Below are 23,605 nucleotides of genomic sequence, written 5' to 3'. Positions count from 1 at the left end.
GGTGCCACAGGGATCGGTCCTCTCTCTCCTCTCCTATTCAATATCTACATGAAACCATTGGGTGAGATCATCTGCTGGCATGGGGTGAGGTATTTATTTATTTATTTATTAGATTTGTATGCCGCCCCTCTCTGAAGACTCGGAGCGGCTCACAACAATAAAACAGTACAAATCCAATTGATTAAAACAATTTAAAAACCCTTAATATAAAAAACAATCATACATCTCATATAAACCATACATAAAACAGAAACAGCCCAGGGGAATCAATTTTCCCATGCCTGACAACAGAGGTGGGTTTTAAGGAGAAAGGCAAGGAGAGTAGGGGCAATCCTAATCTCCAGTATTATCAGTATGTTGATGATGCCAGGTTTATATCTCCACCCCATGCTTTACATCTCCACTCCACAGTTCAGCAAAATGGTAGATGTGATGCACCAATGCCTAGGGGCTGAAAGAGTCTGGATGGGAGTCAATAGACTCAAATTCAACTCTGTCAAGACCGAGTGGCTATGGGTGATGCCTCCAAAGGACTATACCAGTGATGGAGAACCTATGGCAAACCTTTTCCAGTTTTTCACTCTGTCCTGGACTAACAGGACTATTGTTATCTCTCATTAATTATTTGCTCAGCCTTGGACTAACAGGACTATTGTTACTCTCACCAAGTCCTTTAAACCCTTTTTCTTGTGCTCCTTCTCTATTTCTTTGGACTTTCCTCCACCAAGTGGCTCCATTCCAACTCAATATCTGCAATACAACTGATAAGTTCCATTTTTAATTGCATTCCACAGCCTCTCCATTCCACCTTTCTCCACCCTTCCCTTGGGTGGGTGTCTGTTCCAGGGGGGCGGGGGGCAATGCAGTAAGCATATTTTTTTTAAGCGATTACAAACAGCAAGCAAGCTAGCGGCTTTTCCGTTCTTCAGATCAGCTGGCAAGCAGTCGTTTAATTCCGGCAGCGCTCATGCTGCATTTTTTCTCACCACAAGTCTCCAGATGTTGCTGTTCTTAGTAGTTCTCCTGCAGCCTGTGCTAGCAACCTAAGTCTAATGCTGCTTTCATTGCAGGGCTCAATTTGATTTGGATTTTGTTGGTACTTAGGTGTTTGGTCCACTAAATTTAAGTTTATTAGGCACCAACAGCCGCAACCATGTGGGCTGCCCGGCACTAGCCCTGAACAGCCCAAGCAAGCCACCATTTCTTTTGGGCACCACACTCATCCACTAGGCCCCTCCCAGTGGGTTTATCAAGAAAGTGTTCAATCAGTAATTTCAAACAAGAGCTATTCAGCTCTTTGGGGCCTAGAAAGCCTGTATTTCCTAATCATCCCCCCCCCCCCGAGAGTCTCTGGGGTAATAGGAAGTGCAGAGCTTCCTAGACCTGAGATTGGGCTATTAGTCTGTACCAATATCAGTTCTTGCTCTACCTTATTAATAGATTCCATGGCATCCAAGAACTCCAAACTAAATCCCATAGGAAGAAAGTGTACCCAGAAGACCAATAGACAGTCTGAGGAGAAATCTGATCCTTCTTCTGCAAGTCAATCCTCTCAAAGGTCCAACAAGCATAAGTCCTCTCATCCTACCAGGGCCGAGAAAAGGGGAGATAAGGCACTGTAAAAACTTTGTGATAAATCAGTAAAGAGACTAAGGGTACAGACATGAGAACAATCCTCTGACAATACAGCTACCTCTGATCAGCCTAGAACAGGGGAATCAATTTTGACCCTAGATGAACTCAACCTAGTCAGAGTTCAACCTGACCCTTGGGGCCCAGGGACAATGGGACAGGAAGAGAGTCAGGAGGCCTTAACAGTTTCAGACTCAGTTCAGGGACCTGGACGTGATCCTCAGCCCTCTCAGTCCCTCTTGCACGTCTCACCTGAGTTTCAGGCTGTGATAGCAGCTGCCTTGTCCCAGGCAATGGAAGCCAGGCTGCTATCAGCTAATTTACCATCTTCTTCTTCTACTTCCACCTCTAGAGTTTATAGGCCTGCTACAGTGGCTTCATTTAGAAGGTTTGTACCATAGCTCCAGTCTCCTGAGGGCTCCACATCAGACAAAATGGAGGAAGAGGAGGATAGAGAGGACTCTTCCCAAAGATGACCCATTCCAAGTGTTCTGGATCTGGCTGGGATCAGGCTGACTGTTCTAATAATGAGAGCTTACAGGCTGGTAATCTTCAAAAACAACATTCCTTTATTCTTTCCAACTTGGATATCATCCATACAATTCTGGCACAGCAAAATGCATATAACTCTTGTAGGCCAATTACAAAGTTATCAGTCTTTCTAATTAGCAGGCTGTCTACTTCAATACATTTTCTTACCTCTGAGTCCGGTTCCCACTATGTTTAAAGGCAGTTTATCAGGTATTAGAAATAGTCACATTTTCGGACACATTTTGTTTTCTCTCACTTTGACGAAAAACTCCTTCTCTTCCATTGAAATCCGGAAGTGAGGTAATTAATTAATTAATTAATACACTCTGAAAAAGCTTTTAAAACTTCTTCCACCTGACTTCTTCCTTTCTTTTCTGCAACCTTCTGAATCTAGGATTTAACCACGGATTGTCTTCTAAGCTATTACCATCAGAAGAAACATGATTCTGCATGCTTTCATCTGATGGCTGATCTGGCTGATCTATTTCCCTGCCCTTGCTGGTTTCTCCCTCATCTCTTACATCATGGTAATTGACAGCTTACACTTCATCTCCATTTTCTGAATCTGAGAATTCCAAAGGCTGACATTGAACACACACAACACCAAGGGCTTTCTGAGGACGAAGATGTCCCTCCAAAGGCTCCAGCTTCCTCTTCTATTTTTCCATCTCACCTTTTTAAATCTCTCCTCCACAAAGCCCAAATAGCCACCGGGCTAGATCCAGAAGAGCATAAAAAGCCTTCTTCTAACGATAAAGAGCAAGATACCTGACTTTCTTTTCAGAAGAACAACAGGACATGGATATCATTCCCATACCTCATTTTTTCTGTGAAGCTCTCCTGGAGCAGTGGTCCTTTCCAGTTGCGGGACCAGCACCTTAATCTAAAAACAAGAAATTCTTCAAGGTAGTATCCTCTTATGAAGACCTCATCTCACTACCCAAAGTAGATGAGCCAATCAAGTCACTACATTCGGCTGCTGCCATGCCTTGGGAGACTGAAGAAATGATGAAGGCTGAGGATCACAGGTTGGAGCAGATATTGAAGAAAAGCCACTAAGCAGATGCTTGGGCAATTAAGGCAATGGCTTCAGCCTCCTTTTCTTTGCAGAGCCATGTTAGTCTGGTTCCAACAAATCCAACACTGGATTCCTCTGGATGACCTCAGGGGTCAATAGCACTTTAATAAGATTTTTCCTTCAGCCCAGTATGTGGTGGATGCCACACTACAAGCATCACGCTTCTCCGCAAAATCCATAGTAGCCTCCACTGTACCAAGAAAGGTTCCATTGGCTTAAACCCTGGCAAGCTGATGTATGTCAAAAGTGGTTATTAGCAATAGGTCCAATTCAACGCAAAGGTCTTTTTGGAGAGGTCCTGGACCCACTGCTTACAGAAACCACTGATAAAAGGAAGATTCTCGGGCTTACCATCAAGAAGGCAACCTCAAAATTCAATCCTTCCTTTCGGCATTCCTTTCACCAACCAGATCCCAACTACACAGGTAGATACATAGGTTCCACCCCTTAGGCCAGACTCCATGCTAGGGACCTACAGTGGTTATTGTTTTTTCAAAAAAACAAACAAAGCACAGCATGCTGTTCCATCCTGATTCCTCAATTCATGATGAGATCGCTGTCTTGGTGGTTCTCTTCAGCCACTTCCAGAGGTACCAATTTCAAGGTCACCAATCTCTTGCCAGACCCTGGATACAGGCGAGCGGCATCTCCTCCCTGCATTGGTCAACCAAATTTGTCTCCGATTTGGACTCCCTGCAGTTGACCACTTTGCGATGCAACCAATTCTCAGCTGCCCTGATTCTTCTCCTAACATCCAGAACTGGGAGCAGAAACAACCAATGCTCTGAGAAGTCCTTGGTCCCAAAACCTCCTCAATGTACTCCAACCTATTCCAATCTTACTGGACCTCCTTCAGAAGTTTCTTTCCAAGACAGCTCAAATTAATGTAATCACACTTCACTGGCCAAGACGTGCCTGGTTCGCAGATCTGCAATGCTTTCCATCGCACCCCCATGGCGGATCCCCGCTTCGGGGGATATGTTACAACAAGGGGCATCCTTTCATCCAGACCCCGATAGGTTCCATCTAACCACATGGAGGTTATCAGGAGGGACATAGAGTCACATGGCTACGACCCAGACTCTGTAGTGGTAATGCAGGCCTCCTGGACAAAATTCTGTGAGTGGTGCCAAAAGGAAGGTCTCTCACCTTTGTATGTTCCTCTCCCTGGGATAATTAGCTTCCTAATGTGAGGATTTCATTTGGGCCTCTCAGCTAACACACTATGTTGTCTAATTGCAGCACTTTCTTCGGTGATTGTGGTCCCAATGGCGAAACCCTCCGGAGTTTCCCTGCAATCCAGGAACTAATTAAAGGAGTAGCTAACATCCATCCTCCCATTATTCATCAATACCCAACCTGGGACTTACCTCGGGTTCTGATATCCCTCACTTCTCCTCCATATGAACCACTTAGTGAGATTTCCATGAGACATCTTTCATGTAAGTAGCCTTCCCTCTCGCAATCACTTCAGCTTGACATATCTCAGAGATGGCAGCCCTCTTCATCAGACAAGATCCCTGCTATTTCCATCCTGAAAAAGTGGTACTTAGACTGGATCCCACATTCTTACCAAAAGTCAATACCATGTTCCACAAAACCCAGGAGATCATTCTGTACCAAGTCTAATAATCACCTAAGCATTAGATGGCATACATTAGACATTACCAGAGCATTAAAAATCTACATAGAACAGACTAAATCCTTTCATAAGTCAGAGGCTCTATTTGTCGCCTATCATCCCCATTCTCTGGGCACCAAGGTCTCCTCCACGACCTTGAGAAGATGGATTAGGTGCACCATCGCCAAGGCATATGAAACAGCGTCAATGCCAATTGCCAGTGGAATTACAGCACACTCCATCAGAAGCGCAGCAACGTCAGCAGTCTGGGCAACCCAAGCTCCCCTAGAAGAGGTTTGCAAGGCAGCCACTTGGTCCTCTCCAAATTAATTCATCAAACATTATAAAACCGATTCCTATGCCTCTACTGATGCGGCCTTTGGAAGGAGGGTCCTTCAAAGTGTTGTATCTCATGACCTGTAAGGTCACTCTCCCTATGAAACACATCTCTTTGGTATGTCCCACGTGACTACTTTCTCCTTCTCAGCATGGAGAATAGGTATTGGATGCTCACCCGAACGCCTCTTCTCATATGTAGAATGGAGACAGTAGTCACTTCTCCCCCATTGGGTTTACTTACCTTTTTTTCTATTCCTTCTACCTTGTTCTTTCATACTTACCTGGTCGAGAGTTGACTAACACGAGCCAAGTCATCGGATTTGTGAACAACTGGAAAACGGGTGGATCTAGCAGTCATTTTAAAGACTTGTTGCTTGGTCCTAATTGGTTAGGACAGCAAGCTAAGTCCACATGAATACTGTCTCCATTCTACGCATGAGAAGAGGCATTCAGGTGAGTATCCAACACCTATTCCCACCTTATCGGCCTTCTGCAAAGCCATGAACACCTGGCTCTTCTGGCAGGCCTGGAACTGTTGAGTGAAGGGAATCCTAGATTTAGCTAGGATTGTGAATGAGAGCATATCTGCTTGGTTAGGTTTTTATTAATATTTTTATGCTGTTTTCTATGTATTGTTCTTATTCATTGGAAGCGGCTTGAAGTCCTTTGGGAGTTGGGAGGCATAGATATTTATTTTTATTTTTGTCATACATATTGGTAGAATACAAAGATATAACAATGTTTATATACATGATATTGGTACTAATAATAGAGAAACGTTAAGACAGGGACGGAAGGCACGGTGGTGCATTTATGCACGCTCTTTACTGCCCTCTTATGGAATCAGGTGAGGTCAACAGTGGATAGTCTAATGATAAAGTTTTGGGGGTTAGGTGATGATACTATAGAGTCAGGTAGTGAGTTCCATGTATTAACTACTCAGTTACTAAAGTTGTATTTCTTATAGTCGAGTTTGGATCAATTTACACTGAGTTTGTATCTGTTATGTGCATGTGTATTGTTGTGGTTGGAGCTGAAGTTGTTGACAGGGAGGACATTGTAGCAGATGATTTTAGGGATTATGCTTAGATCGTGTTTAAGGCAACATAGTTCTTAGCTTTCTAAGCCTAGGATTTCAAGTCTGGTTGTGTAGGGTTTTCTTTCGCATGTGGAGGAGTGGAGGGTTCTTCTCATAAAGTATTTCTGGACATTGTCTAATGTATTTATGTCTGAAATGCAGTGTGGGTTCCAGAAAAATGAGCTGTATTTGAGGATTAGTCTGGTAAATGTTTTGTATGGTCAGGTTAGTAGTATGATATTACCAGAGAAGAAGCTACTTAGGATTAGGTTAACAATTTTGGAAGTCTTTTTGCAGCGGGCTTTGGCACTTTGGTCATTTGATCTGAGTAAGAATTATCTGTAATGTCTTGGTTATTTAGCTTGTATTTGGTGTTCTGATTTATTTTTTTTTGCCAATGTGTAGGACAGAGCATTTTTTGGTAGCAATTTAGAGTTGCCAGATGTTTGACCATTCTGACACAAAGTGAAGGTCTTTTTGTGTTGTATTATCAGTGGTGTTGAAAAAAATTACATTGTCGGTGAAGAGAATGCAGTTGCTTGCAAGGTGATTACAAAGATCATTTATATAGAGTATGAAGAGTGTTGGTCCTAGTATGCTGCCTTGGGGTACAGGAACAGGATTAGATATGGTGTTCCCTATTTTGACAACTTGTTGCCTGTTTGATAGGAATGCAGTTATTCAGTCATGTAGGGATCACGAGATCTTACAGGATTTCAGTTTTAGAAGTAGTTTGTCATGAATCACTGACTCGAAGGCTTTGCAGAAGTCTATGTAAATTGCATCGATTGATTTGCCTTGGTCAAGATGGGTAGTCCATATGTTTTGCAGTGAAAGAGTTGCAGGTTACCAGAAATTTTTTCCTGAAGCCAAATGGTTTGTTAGAGAGTAGGTTATTAGTTTCTAGGTGGAGGGTAATTGATTGGTTTATGATTGATTCCATGACTTTGCATTTGACGCAGCATAGAGAGATGTCGTTTTCAACTAGACTGGGATCTCCTTTTTTGAAGATGGGGATGACCTGAATGATTTTTTAAAGATTTTAAAGATTATTTTTAATGGAAAGTTATGGCTGTGGAGAGCTTTTTAGGAAGTATGCACATAGACCATCAGGTTCAATTGGTAGAAAAGGTTTTAAATCATGAAGTGCTTTTTCATCATTGTCTTCTGTGAAGTCTGTTTGTGTTAATTCATTGTGAGTGTTTGAGGTCCGAATGGGGAATTTGGGGGATGAGCCATTGCTGTTTACAAAGACTGAGCCAAAGAATGTATTGAAGAGGTTAGCTTTGATTGATTTATTGTAGCATTCCTTGTTGTTAAGTCCTTTTAGTGGTGGGATGGGTTTTGAGTCCTTGAGTTTGTTATTTATAAAGTTGTAGAAGACATGGTTGGATTTGGTGCACAGGAGGTTTTTGTCTTGTTTGCTGTGATAGTTGAAGCATTCTCTCTTTATTTGGTGGCATATATTTTTGTAGTGGTTTTTGAAGTTGGTTACATAGTCCTTTTCGTTTTTCCACCAGAGGGATTTCTTTTTTTCTTTTTGGATTGTAGTTTCCTTATTAACATGGATAGGTTGGGGTTTTTTTTTTGTTTTTTTGGTTGTTAGTGGTACATGTAATCTGATAGTTCTTTTGACTTTGAGCAAGAATATGTTGTAGACATCATTGGCAGTGTTACAGCCAGGGAATAAAGTTTGCCAATCAAGAGCTGAGAGATCAGCATCTATGAGAGCATAGTTGGCTTTTTTAAAGTTGTACTTGGGTGTCCCATTATTAAGGTAATTCTTGCAATGGTGTAAACTGAGGCCGAAGTTAATCATGCTGTAGTCACTGTTGGAAAATGGCTCTTTTATTTGTAGTCCATAAATTGCACCTTTGCTGTTGCAGAATATGAGGGCTAGGCAGTTTTTGAGTTTAGTATTGTTTGTTACTAGTTGGTCAGGTTCCTGGTTGGTAACAGAATTGTATAGAGTTGTATGGATGGGATCAGTCATGCATTCATTTAAGGTTTAGTTAATGTGGGGTAGAGTGAGGTATCCAAAAAAGATAAGGGGGAATGGGCAGGAGGCTGCCCATGTTAGTAGTGAGGTTAATTTGTCTGCATGGGCGATGTCATAGTCTGGGGCTCTGTAACAAAGTAGGAAGCGGAGAGTGGCATTTAGGGATAGATCATAGACAATGGTTTCGGAGTGGGTGAGATCAAGTGTAACTTGGATGTTTTTTTAGGCTTAATGTCTTTTTGTAGAATATAGCTACTCCACCTCCTCTGAGGATTCATGATCAGACTGGAAGACAAGATAGTTTCTTGTTATGATGATGGAGTTGGAAAGGGATGCATTTAGCCATGTTTTGCAGACAAAGATAATGTCGAAAGTGTCAGTGTCTAATAGGAGGAGAAATTCAGGCATCTTGTTAATTATGCTTCTTGCATTGATTAGTTTTTTCTTACATTGAGATTGGTATTGGATTGGATTGAGGAAGCAAGGGGTGCACTTTCCTAGTCTTGGTTGGTGGTGCATGGGATGCCAATTTGTTGTTAGGGGATGGTGTAGAAAAGATTATGGGTCTTGTTATGGATGGATGGATGGATGGATGGATGGATGGATGGATAGATAGATAGATAGATAGATAGATAGATAGATAGATAGATAGATAGATAGATAGATAACCATTACCAAGCTAATATTTTTAGGTTTACACCAAATATTAGGATCCAAAATAGCTTTCCTTGATTTGGATATGTTCCAGATGGGTGGATGAAATTCTTGAAGTGGTTTACCTGTTGCTGAGAATTTTGGGAATTAATACTCTAAACATCTAGAGCGGAATGTTGAACCTATAGCATATTTGAGGGCATGTGAGGCATTGCCCTATGTCAGCTGCAGCATGCACTGGCCAGGTGATTTTTCAGCCTTTTTGTCCATTTTTGCTTTCCCCAGCTTTAGGAAAGCATCCTGAAGCCTGGGGATGGCAAAAAAAAACAACACAGGTCAACAGGCCAACTGGAAGTGTGCTTCTGAAGTTTTTTTGACGTACGCAGGTTTCAGGAGGCTTTCCCGAAGACTGCGGATGGTGAAAAATAACCCAACAGGCCTAAGGGAAGTCCAAATGTTTCAGTGAGGCCTCTGTGCATGCACAGAGGGCAGCATGGGGGTTGTGTGCATGTGGGGGAGGCAGTGAAGAGTTTGCACACACCTGGACCCTTTTGTCACCCAAGCCAAAAAAGATTTGCCATCACTGATCTAAAGGGTACTGAGGCTAAAAAAAGCTTTTCTAGAATAGGAATGAAGTTGTTGTTGTTGATGATGATGGTGTGTGTCTGCTAAATGAGGAAAATAACTTTTGGCAAACAGCCACTAGTGAGTAGTTGTTGGATTTTTTAATTATGTAGGATTTTTTTTCTTTATTCTTTTTTCTCCTGCACTTCCTGAAAATAACAAAACACAATAAGTATTCTAAGGAAAATCTATGTCTACAAAACCCAGCAGCTGGATAATATAGAGAATCAGATGTGTATTCCACAAGTGTACTTTTTCTGCAATTCATTCTAAACATTTTAATATTATCTTATTAAACATTTCCTAACATATCCAAGGCTTGAAGATGTTTCTCAATTATATCAATCTTTCATATTTATTTTAAATTTCATTTTTTTCCCTGTAGACATGGTATTGGATAACATGATAGCTTCTGGCCACCTTGATGAATCAACGAGAGAAAATGTCAGAGAAGCCCTTCTGAAAAGACATCATCATCAGAATGAAAAAAAGTTTAGTAATCGGATTCCTCTCGTACGATCCTTTGCAGATATAGGCAAGAAACATTCTGATCCTCTCTTGCTTGAAAGAAATGGTGAGATAAGTTGTGGCATCCAGTTGTTTTATGGTTTAATAATACAAGGCAGATATGTGAGAAAAGTCAGCACATGCAAAATTTAAGATCAGAGTTCTTTCCTAGTAAAATAATAATTATAAGAACAATTGTACAGAAAATAAAATTATATTTTGAACTTGGAAAATTTAGGGCAATTATTATATCACTGAACTCACAGTTTTGTCTTCTCAGTACTCTAAAGCATGAGATGTGTAAAAGAAAAGCATTGGCTGTTTTGTTAAATACATGGTGTCTATTTTTCCTTGTTTTTTGCATATTCCTGTCATAATTTTCAGTAAAATAAGATTATTTGTTAATGACAGTGTTGATGTTAGCTTTCCTTTATTACTCATTAAAAAGTCAAATTTTGGGGAGAAAATGCTCTTTGCCAAAAGAAGATACCCTGATTTTGCAATTGTGAATATTATATACCTTTAATACAGTATATGATTTATTATAGAAATATAATATTATAGGATATATTGGTTGTGTGCTCTTTATTCACTGATTTTTCCTCCCTCACAATTGGAGTAATTTCTGATATTTTGGAAGTCTGTCATCTTTTCAGGTAATTTTCATTTTAATTGTGTTATCTGAATTTTTCATTCTGATTGTAGCAACTTGGTTGGCTTTTGAATAATTTATTTTTCTTGGATTACTTAATTTGATGTAAGATATCTGAAGATGTAAATTGCTAACCAGAATAGAATAGCTTTCCAGTGAATTGTTCATTATAGTTAGAAACTAATAATAAATGTAGGTTTTTAAAAGATCATCATATAAGTATTTATCATTTATTATATTGTGCCGTTACTCTGTTTGGAAATGTTATAGACATTTTAAAAGTTGTGGTAAGGATACTGGTTAACAATTTATTATTCATATAAAATACAATCATGCATATTTTTGAACACTGCATATTTTTTCTGAAATTTGCATTAAGAAAGAATTTTAATATTATATTGTATATCCAAAATCAATAATTTCTATTCTGGTGAGGGCTTTAAAAACCATGAACATTCAGTGATTTGGGGGAGGATTAATTCCATTCCTAAATCATCAATGTGTTTTTTATGTCGGAGGGAGACTAGGGTGGCACCATTTCGGCTGATGAGGCCAGAACAAGGCCGAAATGGTGCCATCCTAGTCTTCCTTAATTTTAAAATTTCAGCAAAAAACATGTGATATATATATATGACTTTTAAATGTTCCTTGAGTAAATATACTGTATGCTGACCTTTTTACATCTCTAAAATTTTGCTTATCACTCAATACTTTATCTCACCTATGAAATTATGCCTTTAAAATCTTTTATAGTATCAGATGATATGATATTATGTTTCTGCTGAATATTTTCCTCACTTTATTTGTTTATCTCAGGGGAAGGCCTCTCAGCCTCCCGCCATTCTTTACGAGCAGGTCTCTCTGCCTCAAATATTTCCCTGAGAGGAGATAATCGTTTGTCCCTTCTTCTCAATTACCTACTTCCTGGATCTCCAACAACCTCAAGGAGTACAACCCCTTTACCTACCCCACAAAGCACTCCACCTTCCAGTCCTAGGTGTGATTCTAAGGGAACCACAAATTTCCTGCCAACCGAGCATCAGGTGCCTCCTTCTAATGATGATATCCCTAAAGTAGTCATTCATCCACCTGAGGAAGATTTAGAAGCTCAGGAAGCCAAGAAGACGACAGAGGAAAATAGTGACATAACACCAGGCAACTATTTGAACTAAAATTATCCATGTGTGGTGCTTTCTGCAGCTGAATCACTCCCACTGCAAAAATTTTAATCACACAGCTTTAGCACCCATAAATCGTACATCAATCTGCTATTTGTTTGCATGCCTCATTATTTTTGCGTGATATTTTCTTGGAAAACTTTATTTGGTATTTTGAAATAGATAAAAGATTTGACCCTTAACATTAACATAAAATAAGCATAAATTAATATATTGAAGCAACTACATGTGTGAACATTTCTCCATACTTCTGTTTCTTAACAAAATGAATTCATTCAGCAAGTGCTCCTGCTTTAAAAGATAAAGGGTGTTTTGTGTGTGTGAGTGTGTGTGTGTGATAAATTACACATTCATAAAATACAAAATGGTGGCCTTTTCCTCATTTTCAAAACTACTAATTCCCATAGGGAAGGTACTTTGTTTATTTTATTTTATTTTATTTTATTTTATTTTATTTTATTTTATTTTATTTTATTTTATTTTATTTTATTTTATTTTATTTTATTTTATTTTATTTATATGCCACCCCTTTCCGTAGACTCGGGGTGGCTCACAACAGCAATAGAACAATTATTATTTATAACAAATTTTTATTTTATTTTATTTTATTTTATTTTATTTTATTTTATTTTATTATTTTATTTTATTTTTATTTTTATTTTTATTTTTATTTTTATTTATTTTTTTATTTTTATTTTTTTTAATTTATTTAATAATAATAATAATAATAATAATAATAATAATAATAATAATTTATTAGATTTGTATGCCGCTCCTCTCCGTAGACTCGGAGTGGCTCACAACAGCAATAGAACAATTCATAACAAATCTAATAATTTAAAAACATTTTTAAAAACCCCATTATTAATCAGACATATATACAAACATACCATACATAAATTGTATAGGCCCGGGGGAGATATCTCAATTCCCTCATGTCTGGCAGCAGAGGTGGGTTTTAAGGAGTTTATTGAAGGCAAGGAGGGTGGGGTCAGTTCTAATCTCCGGGGGGAGCTGGTTCCAGAGAGTCGGGGCCTCCACAAAGAAGGCTCTTCCCCTGGGACCTGCCAAATGACATTGTTTAATCGACGGGATACGGAGAAGGCCAACTCTGTGGGACCTAATCGGTCACTGGGATTCGTGCGGCAGAAGGCGGTCCCGGAGATATTCTGGTCCAATGCCATGAAGGGCTTTATAGGTCATAACCAACACTTTGAATTGTGACCGGAAATTGATCGGCAACCAATGCAGACTGCGGAGTGTTGGTGTGACATGGGCATACCTTGGGAAGCCCATGATTGCTCTTGCAGCTGCATTCTGCACCACCTGAAATTTCCGAATACTTTTCAAAGGTAGCCCCATGTAGAGAGCGTTACAGTAGTCGAATCTCAAAGTGATGAGGGCATGAGTGACTGTGAGCAGTGAGTCCCGGTCCAGATAGGGCCGCAGCTGGTGCACCAGGTGAACCTGGGCAAATGTCCCCCTCGCCACAGCTGAAAGATGGTTTTATAATGTGTGCTGTGGATCAAGGAAGACCCCTTGTTGTGGCCCCTCTCTGAGGGGGTCAATAATTCCCCCCCAGGGTTATGGATGGACAGATGGAGTTGTCCTTGGGAGGCAGAACCCACAGCCACTCCATCTTATCTGGGTTGAGTTTGAGTCTGTTGGCACCCATCCAGACCCCAACAGCCTCCAGGCACCGGCACATCACTTCCACTGCTTCGTTGACTGGACCTGGGGTGGAGATGTACAGCTGGGTATCATCTGCATATTGATGATATCTCACCCCATGCCCTTGGATGATCTCACCCAGTGGTTTCGTGTAGATATTGAATAGCAGGGAGGAGAGGACTGACCTCTCAGGCACCCCACAAGGGAGTGACCTTGAGGTCAACCTCTGACCCCCCCCCCTAACACCAACTGCGACCGACCGGTAGGAGGAGAACCACTAAAGAACAGTGCCTCCCACTCCCAACCCCTCCAGCCGGCGCAGAAGGATACCATGGATGATGGTATCGAAAGCCGCTGAGATGTCAAGAAGCACCAGGACAGAGGATAAACCCCTGTCCCGGACCCGCCAGAGATCATCCATCAACACGACCAAAGCAGTTTCCGTACTGTAGCCGGGCTTGAATCCTGACTGTTGGAGGCCTAGATAATCGGCTTCTTCCAAGGACCGTTGGAGTTGGAGCACCACCACCTTCTCAACAACCTTCCCCATAAAGGGAAGGTTGGAGACAGGGCGATGGTTGTTAAGAATGGCTGGGTCCAGGCAAGGCTTCTTGAGGAGGGGGCGCACAAGTGCCTCCTTGTAGGGATCCGGGAAGGACCCCCTCCCCAAAGAAGCGTTGACAATCTCCTGGACCCAGCTCCGTGTCACTTCCCTGCTGGCAGAAACCAGCCAGGAGGGACACCAATCCAGTAAACGGGTGCCGGAACTGACAGCTCCAATGGCCTTGTCTACTTCATCAGGTGTCACCAGATCAAACTCTTCCCAGACAGGTGGACAAGTACGAGCCCCAGTCACCTCGACTGACTCATTGTCAGTCGACTCTGTTGTCTAATTGGAGTCGAGGTCCGCCCGGATCCGAGCAATTTTATCAGTGAAAAACGTGTTAAAATCCTCGGCACTACTCTGCAAGGGCTCCCCAACTCCCCCCTAGTTAAGAAGGGAGCGGGTAACCCTAAATAGAGCGGCCGGGCGGGATTCTGCTGATGCACAAATCTGATCTCTATTGTGAAAGTTCTTGCTACTTTTAATATTACAGTAATACACTAGTAATTATTAATGCTACTTTGTGCATTACGTGACTCTCTAATGGAAATACATTTCTTTCTTTCTTTCTTTCTTTCTTTCTTTCTTTCTTTCGTCGAACAAGTATAGGATTGTAGTTTGTATAAGCATAACATAAGTAGTGAGTAATGATAAATGAAGACAATATGACAGAAGCCAGGGACGGTAGGCACAATGAGGACCCAGATTCTGGGGGCAATATGCTGGCTCTTAAAAAGTGCTATTGCTAACATGCTATTATGCTCTTTGTTAGAAGGGCATTATAAATAAACACTCATTGTTGTTGTTGTTGTTGTTATTATTATTGTTGTTGTTGTGCTTATATATGCCCCTTACAAACGCCACTTTCTTAGAAAAAAGGAGAAGTCAACTGTAAACAATTTGAGGTTAAAAATTAAAAATTGTGGGGTTTGGGGAAGAAACCACAGTCAGGTAATGCATTCCAGGCATTGATATCTCTATTGCTGAAGTCATATTTTCAGCAATCTAGTTTGGAGCGCTTTATGTTAAGTTTGAATCTGTTACGTGCTCGTGCGTTGTTGTGGTTGAAGGTGAATTAGTCACTAACAGGAAGGACATTTTGATATATGCTTTTATAAACTACTGTTAGATCAGATTGGAGGTGACATAGTTGTAAATTGTTTAATCGCAGTATTTAAAGTCTGGTGGAGTAAGGTGTTTTGTTGTGAGAGGAGGAGTGAAGGACTCTTCTTGTGAAATATTTCTGGATTCTCTCAACTGTATTTATGCCTGATACACAATGTGGGTTCCATACATGTGAACTGTATTCTAGAATTGGTCTGACAAAAGTTTTGTAAGCTCTGGTTAGCAGTTCAATGTTTTGGAGAAGAAGCTACATAAGATTAGATTAACAACTCTTAATGCATTTTGGCAATACAGGGTTCCCTCGATTTTTGCGGGGGATGCGTTCCGAGACTGCCAGCGAAAGTCGAATTTCCGCGAAGTAGAGATGCGGAAGTAAATACACCATTTTTGGCTATGGACAGTATCACAAGCCATCCCTTAACACTTTAAACCCCTAAATTACCATTTCCCATTTCCCATTCCCTTAACAACCATTTACTCACCATTATTACTGGTATTCACCATTGAATAAGACACTTAGTAATCCTGATATTTATAAACATAATTATTTATTAACAATTTTTTTTTTGTTATTTATTTGCTAAAATTATTAGTTTGGCGATGATGTATGACCGTGGTATAGAAAAAACCCCACAAAGTATTTTTTAATTAATATTTTTTGAAAAACCATGGTATAGGCTATTCGCGAAGTTCGAACCCGCGAAAATCGAGGGAACACTGTATTATTATGGTGGGCTCTGGCACTTAGGTGCCAGATATGAGTACTCCAAGGTCTTTGACAGAGTGAGGGTCATCTACTAGTTCATTTCCAGCAAGTTTGTATTTTGTGTTCAGATTCTTTTTGCCAATGTGTAACACAGAGCATTTCTTGGCTGGGATTTGAAGTTGCTAGTTGTTAGACCATTCAGCTGCATGGTCAAAATCCTTTTGAGGAGTAGCAGTGTAGTCAGTATTATTAAATATTTTAACATCATTGGCAAACACAGTTGCTGATAATAAGGTCACAGAGATCATTTATGTAGAGTATGAAGAGTGTTGGTCCTAAAACACTGCCTTGAGGGACACTACTAATGACAGGAGCAGGATTAGATATGGCACTACCTAAGAACAAAAGAACAAAAGAAGAGTCATGCTGAATCAGGCCAAAGCCCATCGAGTCCAGCATTCTGTGTCACCCAGTGGCCCACCAATTGTACATGGGGATCTTGAGCAGAAGAGAAGGTAAAACCCTCCCTTTCCTTTGATCCCCAACAAATGGTACTCAAGGGAATCCTGCCTGCCTCTATTTTGACTACTTGTTGTTTATTAGACTTTACAAAAGTCTATGTAGATTGCATCTATTGCTTTACCTGGATCAAGTTGAGTAGTCCATATATTTTTATAGTGTAAGAGTTGCAGATTTGAAACCAAATTGTTTGTTGGAAAATAGGTTATTAGTTTCAATATGGACTGTAATGGATTGGTTTATAATAGATTCCATGCCTTTGCAAGAGACACACACAATGAGGTTGGCCTGTAATTTTCAATGCTACTTGGATCATCTAGTATAGTGATGGCGAACTTTTTTGAGACCAAATGCCCAAACCACAACCCAACAACCACGTATTAATCTCTGAGTGACAATAGGGCAATTTACCATATTTTTCAGACTACAAGACACACTGAGATTGTAAAGACATAAATAAGAAAAAAGTGTTTGTCCTCCCTGCCCCCCACATCTCTCGGAGCACTTTGCAGGGCTCTCAAACCATCTGCACACCCACTTTTTGCAATAATGGGAGAAAAACAGGCCCATTTTTGCAAAATAAATGGGGCACACAGATTTGGGAGGTTTGTAGAGTTGTTCTGAGGGCTGGGGGAAGGCACAACATCCCAATTTTTGTGAAAAACAGGCTATTTTTTGCAAAAACAGGTGCAGGGGCGGGACCTTAGGAGGCCAAAAATGGCTGTATTTGGTGTATAGGACACACTAACATTCCTTTTAAGGAGGGAAAAGGTTCATTTTATACTCTCAAAAATAAAGTAACCTGAATAGAGGTTTTAGTTTAGCAAAAACAACTCATACATGATTAACTTTTTTCTCTGGGAAACCCCCCCCCCACACACACACACAATAATAGTGTTTTCAATGAAACAACTAACTTGTAAAACTTTGCATTTGGCATGCTTTTTATTAATGTGACTTTTGCTGTTGTATGCCTGCTGTTAATTTGCCCAACCTTGGCTCATTTTTTGAATTTACTGACCACCAGCAAGTGGAAGAAAGAAATGTCACAGAAGAGGGAATGGAGAGGAAGAAGTTGTTATATGACAGATAGACAAAATGAAAAGCCACTGCAAATCTCTTTTGTTCCTTTTCTTTTCTTTTTCCTTCTTTCTTTTCTTTCTCTTTCCTCTTCTTTCCTTCTTTTTTTCCTTCTTTCTTTTCCTTTTCTTCCTTTCCTTTCCTGTTTCTTTTTTCTCTATTTCCTTTTATACTTTCCTCTATGATCCATTAAATAGGCTTTATAAAATGTTGTAAAATTATATTCACCACAAATTAAGATAAAATGTTTTAAATTCCATATATTGTTTACATTTGCCATAAAGAGCATATATTTGAACTCCATGGGTTTTTTTTAAAAAAAAATCCTTATTTAGAGATGGGTCCTATGCAAATTTCCCAGGAAATTCCCCCTACTACTTTTCATGGAAACAGAAATCAGGCACCTAAGCCAAGTAAACTGTTGGCAATTCGACCAACTCATGGTTTTGAGATCAGCTTTTAATAACAGTGTGCATTTGTCAAGCCTAAAGACAATTCACTCTTGCAAACACCTCAATTACACATGAAAAAAGAGAACCATGACCATCCAAGAATATCAGAGCTTCAACATTCACCCACCCCCAAACCTTCTCAATGACTGCAAAATCAATTAAAGGAACAAGATGGAGATTTCCAAACAAAAGTTTGCATAAAACCCATCTTTCATCTGTAAAGGTGAGGAATGCACATAAGGAGGTCGAATATTATACTAATGCAGAAACAATTTCAACTTTTTCAGGCCAACAATAGCATGAGGGGGGTGGAAAAATCTGCAAGTAATTCAGTCAGAAACATTTTCTACCTTAAAAGCCACAAACACAGCTTTTCACTTTAAAAGAAGGGGGAGGGGGGGGGTCAACCTTTGTTACCTTGGAAAGGGGTTGTACTGGTGGGAGACAGCATAGGGGTCACTGATAGCAATGGCTCTGATGAAGTTGTGGAGGCTGTCAGAGTCATCCCTGCCTCTCGGTGGAGCCTGGACAAATCAAGACAATAGCATGCTCAATTCAAAGCACTCAGAACTGACTTTCCCCTGCTCCTTAAACTTATCAGACCGTCCACTTTCCCTCCAAGGTTGCAGGGTGCCTAGGTGCAGCTTTAAGTGGAAGGGAGGAGGAAGGTGCACATGTGCGGGTTCAGGTGGTGGTGGAAGATTTAAAAGTCTTTGGTGTATCTTCTAATCCAGCACAGAGCCTTCCCCTCTGCATCCAGGCACTATACAAATGGATTGCTTCCCTCAGCTGGCTCTCCACCCAAATGTTGTCGCTTCTTCTCGTAAATCTCTGGGGTGCAAAGGCTAGCTGAGGGGAGGGGGCAGGGCACGTGGAGGCACAGGGGAAAGCTCCATGTAGAAGTTTCACTTGAAGTTATTTAAATCTCCACCACCACCACCAAAATCTCCAGGGTGCAAAGGCTAGCTGGGTGAGCAGCCCATTTGCAGGGCATCTGGGGGCCCAGTGGAAAGCTCCATGGATTAGAAGTTTCACCTGAAATTATTCAAATCTCCCCCCCAAATCTCCAGTGTGCAAAGGCTAGCTGAGGGTAGGGGGGGCAACCCGTTTGCATGCCTGGAGGCACAGGGGAAGGCTCCATGCGACAAAGTCTTTTAAATCTCTCACCACCACCTGAGCAGGCATGTGTGCATACACATACACACCCTCCTCCTCCCTTCCTCCCTCCCTTCTCTGATACTGATACCTGCATGGCACTTGGGAAATTCTGTGTGAAAGGGGTTTTTTTGCCTGCGCAGCTTAAAGAGAACAGTGATGGGATGGTGCTGCGGGGCAGAGGCAGGGACCTGCCTACCTCTTCAACTCCTGCAGCTGCTCGCCCAGTGATGGCACTCCCCTGTTGGCACACTGGCCACCAGCCCAGTCAGCAGCTTCGTGGGTCTGGCACCCGCAGAGGCTTCCTGGCCAGAAGGTGAACCCCAGCTCATCTCTGGCTCCTTCTTTCCTTTCCTTTTCTTCCCTTCCTTCTCTTTCCCCTTCTCTCCTTTCCTTTCTTATCTCTATCTCCCTTTTTTCTTTCTATTTTCTCAGCGGAGAGAGAAGAGTGTCTGGTGCCCCTGCTGGCCCTTCGACTCCAAGGCCGGGCAGCATCAGGGCAGAATGTGCAGATGGGGCAGCGAGGGACTAAAGCGGCAGAGGTGGGGGCCAACCAGGGTTTCTCCCACTTCCCCTCCTCACTCCACAGCTTGCACTGGCTGCCGATCAGTTTCCAGTCACAATTCAAAGTGTTGGTTATGATCTATAAAGCCCTACATGGCATCAGACCAGAATATCTTTGGGACCGCCTTCTGCTGCACGAATCCCACAGAGTTGGCTTTCTCCGGGTCCCGTCGACTAAACAATGCTGTCTGGTGGGACTCAGAAAAAGAGCCTTCTCTGTGGTGGCCCTGGCTATTTTGAATCAACTCCTCCCAGAGATTAGGACTGCCCCCACCCTCCTTGCCTTTCAAAAGCTCCTGAAAATCCACCTATGTTGCCAGGCATGGGGAAACTGATATACCCTTTAGCCACTATGGTTTTTTATGTATGGTCTGTTAGGTTGTGTGATTGTTTTTTTCTAATAAGGGTTTTTAATTGTTTTTTAATATTAGATTTGTACATTGTTTATTGTTGTTGTGAGCTGCTCCAAGTTCTCGGAGAGGAATGGCATACAAATCTAATAAATTATTATTATTAAATTATTCTTGATTGATGTAATAGCTGGTGCATTCAGTCTTTATTTGGTGACACAAATTTTTGTAGCAACTTTTAAAGTTTGCAACATAGCCTGTTTTATTTTTACATGAAAGAAATCTCTCTTTTTGATTGAAGTTCCTTATTTTTATGGGTAGTTTATTTTCCATAGTTTGGGTGAATATTAGTGGTACATATAATTTTATGATTCTAGATTTCAAGCAAAAATATATTGCAATATACATCCAGAGAATATTGTATGAGAGGTCAGCTTCTATGTTATCGTAGATGGCCTTTTAAAAATTTTAATTGGTTGTCCCATCATTGAGGTTGTTTCTCTGCGGATGTATGTTGAGACAAAATTCGATCATGCTATGGTCACTGTTAGAAAAGGGTTCTTTTATTTGAAGCCTGTAAATTGAGTGTAAACTGTTGCAGAAGATGAGGTCAGGACGGTTGTTGAGTCTGGTATTGTCTGTAACTACTGTTCCCTCTAAGGTACGCAGCCATGCAGTTGCGCACCCAACAACAACCTGCTGTGCAGCATTTTTCAATGCTGCTCAGGAGCCAGGTGCCGTTTCTCCCTGCCTGATGGCTGCTCTCTCTCCTTGGTGGAAGAGGCTCAGAGAGCCCCCACTCACCATCCCGTGGTCCCCATGGGAGGAAGCTGAGACAGAGAGAGATAAAGAGAGGGACTCGGCTGTAGGAGGGGATGAGGAAGGCAGGCAGACATGAGGCTGCGGGGACCTGCCAGTCATCCAATCCCAGCCCAGAGTCATGTCTGGCAGGTGGCCCTTCCACAGAACGCACCCCCTGAGTCCAGGAGCCCCTTCCTACCTGAGGCACCTTTTGCAGGGAGAGGCCCCCGCTCTCTTAATCTGGGTGGGGGGAAAGCCAGCGAACCCTCTGTACACTCATGCAAAAGCCGCAAAGTGGAGCGGCTCCTGGCTGAGTCCTGCTCAGGCTCCCATTTGAAGGGGGGCTCACTTTCCTATCTGCCACTGGTTGGCTCAGCTGGTGGGAGGGAGGCTTGAACCTTTCCAACCAGACCATCTTGATCCTAAGTGGCTACAAATGGAAGGAGTTGGGGGAGCAGCAGCTATGCCACTTCTCTCAGAGGAAGTGCCGGAGGGGTGGAGGGTGGGGAGGTGTTGGGCTGGGGTTTTGGATCTGGCTAGCATGTGTAAAATGAGTGGTGCATGCTTGGATATGGGGGGCACCCTCTGGATTCTTTCAAACCCCCCCCAGACACCCTTGCCTTCCCTCCCTGTTCTCCCACCTCACCATAAGGTGCCCTTCCTCCATGCTAGAAGGGGGCACCAAAGCATTGTGCCTGCTGCCCATGGAGACTTTGTCTGCCTTCATGCGTGTGCCTGTGCATGGAAGTGTGCTTCTCCTGCTCTCAGCTCCTGGGGCCATGCCCACTCCTGCTGAAAAGTCCTCCGGCTGCTCACTCTTCTTGGCAGGGGCTCCACAGCCTCAGAAAGAAATAAAAAGATAGAGACATAAAGAAAGAAAGAGGGATAGAGAGAAAGAGAGCAAGAGGGAAGGAAGGAGGGGGCAAGAGAAAGAGAGAAAGAGAAAAAAGAGAGGAAGGAAGGAAGGAAGAGGGAGAAAGACAGAAAAAGAGAGGGAGTGAGAGAAAGAGAGAATAGAAAGGGAGGGAGAGAGAGGAAGAAAGAAAGAGAGAGGGGAGCGGAAAGGCAGGAGAGAGAGGAAGAGAGAGGGAGGAAGGAAGGGAGAGAGGGAGAAAGAGGGAGAGATAAAGAAAGCGAGAGAGGGAGGAAGGAAGGGAGGGAGGGAGCGAAATCAAGTTTGAAACTAGGTCAACCATTTAAGTGGCATTTTGATACTTAGCCGACTTGTCATTTGATTATCTGCTATCCAGGCTTTTTGTGGAGGATTTACAAGGCCATATATGTCACCAAAAGCAAATTGCTCGTCTTTAATGTTTCTATGCAAGATAATGACAAATTCCCTTCTAATTATATTATAGCCAGAAGAGATGTCTAGAGAAGCGATGGAGGAAGAGTAAGTCCGAATCCAATCGAACACTTGTAAGAGCTTTTATTAAGACTTACAAAGTGGTGCTCAAGGCAGCAAGATGCGCGTATCATGCCGCCTTGATTGCATCAGTGGAATCTCACCCGCCGCTCTGTTTAGGGTGACCTGCTCTCTTCTTAATCAGGGGGGAGTTGGAGAGCCCTTGCAGAGTAGTGCCGAGGACTTTAACACATTTTTCGCTGATAAAGTCGGATCCGGGCGGACCTCAACTCTGATTGGATAAGAGAGTCGACTGACAACGAGTCAGTCGAGGTGACTGGGGCCCGTACTTGCCCATCTATCTGGGAAGAGTTTGATCTGGTGACACCTGATGAAGTGGACAAGGCCATTGGAGCTGTGAGTTCCTCCACCTGCTTACTGGATCCGTGTCCCTCCTGGCTGGTTTCGGCCAGCGGAGAGGTGACATGGAGCTGGGTCCAGGAGATTATCAATGCCTCCTTGGGGAGGGGGTCCTTTCTGACTCCTTACATGGATGCACTTGAGTGCCCCCTCCTCAAGAAGCCTTCCCTGGACCCAGCCATTCTTAACAACTATCGTCCAGGCTCCAACCTTCCCTTTATGGGGAAGGTTGTTGAGAAGGTGGTGGTGCTCCAACTCCAATGGTCCTTGGAAGAAGCTGATTATTTAGGCCCTCAGCAGTCAGGATTCAAGCCTCGCTACAGCACGGAAACTGCTTTGGTCATGTTGATGGACGATCTTTGGCGGGCCCGAGACAGGGGTTTATCCTCTGTCCTAGTGCTTCTCGACCTCTCAGTGGCTTTCAATACCGTCGACCATGGTATCCTTCTGCGCCAACTGGAGGGGTTGGGAGTGGGAAGCACTGTCCTTCAGTGATTCTCCTCCTACCTCTCCGGTCGGTCGCAGTTGGTGTTAATGGGGGGTCAGAGGTCAATTTCTAGGTTACTTCCTTGTGGGGTGTCTCAGGGGTCTGTCCTCTCCCCCCTGCTATTCAATATCTACATGAAACAGCTGGGTGAGATCATTCAGGGGCATGGTGTGAGGTATCATCAGTACACCTATGATACCCAGCTGTACATCTCCACCCCATGTCCAGTCATCGAAGCAGTGGAAGTGATGTGCTGGTGCCTGGAGGCTGTTAGGGTTTGGATGGGTGACAACAGACTCAAACTCAACCCTGATAAGATGGAGTGGCTGTGGGTTTTGCCTCCCAAGGGCAATCCCATCTGTCCCTCCATCACCCGGGGGGGGATTCAGAAAGGGTTCCCAACTTGGGCATCCTCCTCGATCCACAGCTAACA

The 23,605-nt window shown here is 42.4% G+C and overlaps 1 protein-coding gene across 7 annotated transcripts in view; it reads left to right on the top strand.

Annotated features, from left to right (window-relative positions):
• SLC4A7 (solute carrier family 4 member 7) overlaps positions 1-23,605 on the top strand; it is a 275,999-nt gene that overhangs the window by 140,951 nt on the left and 111,443 nt on the right. For 5 of the 7 annotated variants that reach the window (XM_070727278.1, XM_070727277.1, XM_070727283.1 and 2 more), the window contains 2 exons: positions 9,942-10,130; positions 11,532-11,870. In XM_070727278.1, coding sequence (XP_070583379.1) covers positions 9,942-10,130; positions 11,532-11,870 — 528 coding nt within the window. The remainder of the gene's footprint in view (positions 1-9,941; positions 10,131-11,531; positions 11,871-23,605) is intronic. The other 2 variants (XM_070727282.1, XM_070727280.1) reach the window with 1 other exon arrangement.

The sequence above is a fragment of the Erythrolamprus reginae genome, chromosome Z (assembly GCF_031021105.1).
Source record: "Erythrolamprus reginae isolate rEryReg1 chromosome Z, rEryReg1.hap1, whole genome shotgun sequence".
Taxonomy (NCBI): Eukaryota; Metazoa; Chordata; class Lepidosauria; order Squamata; family Dipsadidae; genus Erythrolamprus; species Erythrolamprus reginae.
The sequence above is the reverse complement of the archived record's forward strand: the minus strand, read 5'-3'. Positions and strand labels throughout refer to the sequence as shown.